The sequence below is a fragment of the Drosophila sulfurigaster genome, chromosome 2R (assembly GCF_023558435.1).
Source record: "Drosophila sulfurigaster albostrigata strain 15112-1811.04 chromosome 2R, ASM2355843v2, whole genome shotgun sequence".
In the NCBI taxonomy this organism is placed as follows: Eukaryota; Metazoa; Arthropoda; class Insecta; order Diptera; family Drosophilidae; genus Drosophila; species Drosophila sulfurigaster.
Genome location: NC_084882.1, coordinates 2,854,267 through 2,859,016, shown reverse-complemented (window position 1 = coordinate 2,859,016; position 4,750 = coordinate 2,854,267). Strand labels below are relative to the sequence as shown.

Sequence of the window (4,750 nt, the reverse complement as noted above, 5' to 3'; positions counted from 1 at the left end):
AGCAGCCATAGCGTACGAATAAAAGCTTCGGCACTTGTTACATCGACCTAACATATTTTTTATTGGAAACTTCACTGAGCCACAAGGCCAGTGATTAAAGGAGAATAGTTTCCTCCAACATATTTCATCTCCCAGGATTCCCAGCGGACATCTAAATCACAACACTGGAGCTGATGACTTTTAATAACTTATATACATATATATATATATATATATATATATATATATATATATTATATATATATATTATATATTATATTATATTATATATATATATATATATATATATATATTGAAAATTAGCATCATTCCAAGAGCGTCTGTGCGTAATATAATAATAATAATGACGGGGGAGATGAAGTCGCATCTTCAATAATGCCACAAAGATGACCGCATCTTGCCTAGAATATAAGATTTTAATCGAAAATGAAAATACACTAATGGGAATCAGCTGTTGATTTTAGCAGTTACAACATTTACTGTTACTTATTACTTATTTAGAAAATCGAAGTCTATTCTCAAAAGCGGTTGAGTGGCAAAAATGGGCGTGGTGAAAATTTGAAACAAACTTGATTTGCGCGCAAACGTAACAAGTGTAATAGTCTCTAAAATCAATGTGTTCTGCCTGATACTAACATTTCCTGCAAGCAAGGTTATAATACCTTTCCACTTTTATGGGTAGCGGAAATATAAGAAGTAAGGGAATGCACGCCCGAAGGCTTGGGCCCGCTGCAATTCTGCAATATTACTCACCGACCAAATACTATTGGTTGGATTTTATTAATGTTGAGAGAAATAAGAATCGATTATTGGCATATATTTTGATTTTTATTAAACCAAATTATTACAACTATTCAAATAATTTAGTTCTAGCTAAAACCATTCCAAAGTTTTCAGTACGAAGTCGAGCTATAGAAGAGCGACCTTGTTCCTCAACAATAATTTTTGATGAAGACTTTATATTTACGATGGTCTTTTCTGTTATGTTTTTTTTTGTAAAATATAGTTCTTTATTTAAATTTTGGAACCCCTGCGTTTTTGAATCGTAGTGAACTCGTATTTTTTGCACCGGAGTATAACAGTTATCCAAATTTTTAAAAAAATGTTCAGCTGGCAACCACTGATTAAAATCCTTCTGTATAATACCAGGACTTGGGGTATTTGAATTTTGACTTTTGGAAGAACGAAAATTTGGTGTTGAATCTGATGGTACATTAATATTGCAAGGGATATGCCGATAAATGCGTGACGACATATGTTCTCGTGTTCTCCGTGCCGTCCCAACTACATTTAGGGATCGTACAAAATTACCTTCACTACTGCGTCGTGTTTTTAATTTTGTATTATTTGGTTCGGTTTTCACACAAATTTCTTCAGATACAAGACTTTCTAAGTTATGGAAGCATTTCTCTTTGGGCGTATTACTTTTGCTTTTTATTGATGATACCCGTTCCAAAACAGCATCGAGTTCGTTGTCGCAAGTATGTGGACAATTTTTTGTGTTTACGTTTGATTTCACATAATCACCTGATTGGATTTGAATATTTTTTATCATGTTTTTATTCTTGTTATCTTTTGCGAAGCCTGATGGAGCAACACTCCATCTTCGCTTGTTAGTTGGTTGATTTTCACAGTTCTCATTCATATTCATTAGTTCACTGCAACAAATAAAATATATGTTAATTCAAGGCATTTGTACTAAAGCAAGAAAAAAAGCTACAGTTGGGTGTGTTCTGTGAAATACCCTCTAAAATTTTTTAATAATACCATGTTCTAAAATATACGAAATTAATACATAATTCTTATTAATTAATATCACAAAAATATAACAAAGGCTTTATTTATAATATATTAAAATGAGGCTTGATATTCGATTATTATTATTATTATATTTAATATATGTAATACTAACAATTATAATTCAAACCAGCCCTACAGGCGTTTAAGAATAAATATTAAAAATATGTATATTCACTTACTTTTGTTTCGATCGAAAAGCGTCAAAAGGTTCAGCACATATTTGCGACTTGACGATTATTTCAGATCCACATTTATCCTTTGAGGTTTCCTTGTTCAGCTCAAATTCTTGGGTATTGGAAGTATCACTTTGCTTTGCAGGAGAGCTATTCATTGTTAAACCAACCCTTGTCTTCAACATACTAAAAATATCTAAATAAATTGAGCATACATTAATCACATCTTTGCTCGAATATATTTACTACATAAAATTTGTAGTTTATAGCAAAAAATTATAGCAACATTATTCCCAAGGAATCACAGATCCGATGCGACAATTAAATTGCTTTTAATAATAAAGATACATTTTTGTAAATAGCATTCGTCAACAATAGAACGTCAATTTCATCACTGGTTTGATAGAAACAAAATAATAAAATAATAAAAGCAAAAAATTGCGGTATTATTCTCAAAATATACCCCAAAAATACAAAAATATACCAAACGCTATTTAGATATACACTGAAAATGAACCATAGAATGCAAAATTACCAGTTTGTCAGCCAAAGCAGAAGTAAATTTTTCTACCTAAGTAGCGGGTATAATGATATTGTTACTCTTAAATTCTGGGCAAAAATTTTGGAAACCCATTCCAGCTGACGACGAACGCCAGCAATTAAATGTTTTCATCGTGACAAAGGCAATTGTTATAAAACGGAAACACCAAATGAAATGCATTTTTTAATTCATCAATAGCATGTCCGAATGGCCTACCATTCCACTAATTAAAATTCCTAAATTGCACGGCAAATAGGGAAATCATAGTAAATATAGTACGGATTGTACTATAGAAAAGGTTGATAAAAGTAACTATTTGCAAAGCTACTTATCTAGTGCTGCATTAACGTTCCAAGTCACAAAAACTAGCGAATAATCAGAAATAGGACAGCACCTTCTTTTGTAGGCTGCTGTTTTTTGAAAGGCAAAAAAAAACTCGATTATTTCTAACCTAAATTTCGATGAAAACTTGGTAATGGCTTTGGTTTATCACTAACCTAATAATAAATGTCTTCTGGTTTGGTTACGATAGTGCGTATGGCTATATGTACGTACATATATGTATGTGTGTAGTATCCAGCCGTCAATCATTAAAGATGTTCTCAACTCCGCTTTTTTTTGGAAAAAGCACATCGCTTGTGACCGTTAGCTGAGAAACAGCAGCTGCGAATGAACTGCGCAGACTAAATACAGTAATCACATTATAACACTTAGACATTATTCAAGCCTAAAATTTTTTTTTAAATCAACCATATAACGCTATTTGAATCGTTGCTGATTAGAAGCTTAATTAATTTATTATATTATCATTAGTTGTTGGGGAATCTATAAAACGGTACTATTGCAAGCAGTGTAAAGACTTTGATTTTATTATATATATAACTATTTAATGGTTTGTTAATAACTTGTAATTTCGTCTGTTGATAATAACTTTATGATCGATATCGATCAACAATATTCATAAAGAACAAATTTTTTTTTGTGTTACTCATGACTGATTTTGGGTTATCTACCGTAAAAATTATATGTTCACTCTTTATATGCATAAATACACAGAAATTATTAATTTAGCTTATACGTATATGTAACATATTATGGATATGTATATAGATCATACTTACTACTTCGTCGCTGCATTTGGGTAGTAAGAGGTCTGCGGCATTCATGTCGCTTTTTTTTTGTCGCTATTAAGCATGTGTTCAATAGATTCTTGGATTTGCTACCAAGTTTATCTTGAATCCTTTCTGGGATATTTCCAATAACGCTAGCGTTGTTGATAAGCATCTCAACTATTTTAATGTGATTCTTGAAGCGGACGCTGTTAATATCACGGTATGGCATGATACTAGGTGCAATTACAATTGCCAAGTTTTGAGCACTCATTTTGTTGGAGCCGACATGCCTTGTGATCGTGTTTAGAAATTGCATAAAATATGCCAGAGTTTGAACTGTCAGCAAGGGCATTATCAAACAAGTCAATTGCATGGAATGAATGGTATTTGATGTTGATGTTGTTGGAGTTAACAGGCATCTTACGAGAGTGTCGTGTAAATAAGATGGAATAAGGGGTTCAGGTAACTCTCGAAAGAAATAACTCACAATATTGGCAACATCTATAACCCGGTGGCATTTTCCTAAAGAATTTCCAGCTTCGAGAAATTTCTGTAACAAAACGTAGAAAGTAAAAACATTAACTTTATATAAACTAAAATGCTGGTAGTTTTCAAATCTTACACGAATCTCTCGTTGCTTTATCGCTGAGCCCGCTCTTCGAAATATGCCTTCCGTTTCGCAATGCTCCAATATAAAACTACAAGCTTCGACAACAAATTGCGGTATCTGTACCACTGTTCCATTTTCCAGAAATGCATCTGCCAATTTTAGGTATTGCAATCCTTGGCGAAACAACCGATGTTCGACTGAAGCCTTTAGATTAAAATATGTCATTACCATGTAGTATATACTTATAAAACATTATTCATTACCTTTATTATTTTGGGTTTCTTTTCTTTGTGTTTAATTCCCATTTCCTTCAATTCATTTACAACCAAAACAAAAAGTGAATTCGGTACAGGCATTGTACTTGCTTTCGAAAGCATTATTTTTAAATGCGGAGCCATTACTATTTTTGTTATCGATAAGTAAAATTCTCTAAGAGAGGTTTACGTTGATCTTCACAATATATTGAATATATTGAATTATGGAATTGGATCAAAATCTGATTTTTGTTGCCAGG

The 4,750-nt window shown here is 32.2% G+C and overlaps 1 protein-coding gene across 1 annotated transcript; it reads right to left on the bottom strand.

The window, feature by feature from the left end:
* Nucleotides 1-806: 806 nt before the first annotated feature.
* LOC133837502 (rho GTPase-activating protein gacN-like) lies at nt 807-4,655 on the bottom strand. Its single transcript, XM_062268285.1, has 5 exons — nt 4,500-4,655; nt 4,249-4,440; nt 3,636-4,176; nt 1,980-2,169; nt 807-1,658 (listed from the first exon to the last, which is right to left on the bottom strand). Exons 1-5 carry the CDS (start codon nt 4,632-4,634, stop codon nt 851-853), a joined length of 1,866 nt encoding a protein of 621 aa, XP_062124269.1. The 5' UTR covers nt 4,635-4,655; the 3' UTR covers nt 807-850.
* Between the last annotated feature and the right edge of the window lie 95 nt (nt 4,656-4,750).

Coding starts and splice junctions, on each gene's coding strand:
- LOC133837502 (XM_062268285.1), bottom strand. CDS start 4,634: ATGGCTCCGCATTTAAAAATAATGCTTTCGAAAGCAAGTACAATGCCT. Junction 4,441..4,499: donor AGAAACCCAAAATAATAAAG/GTAATGAATAAT, acceptor TTTAATCTAAAG/GCTTCAGTCGAACATCGGTT. Junction 1,659..1,979: donor GCTTTTCGATCGAAACAAAA/GTAAGTGAATAT, acceptor TATTTGTTGCAG/TGAACTAATGAATATGAATG.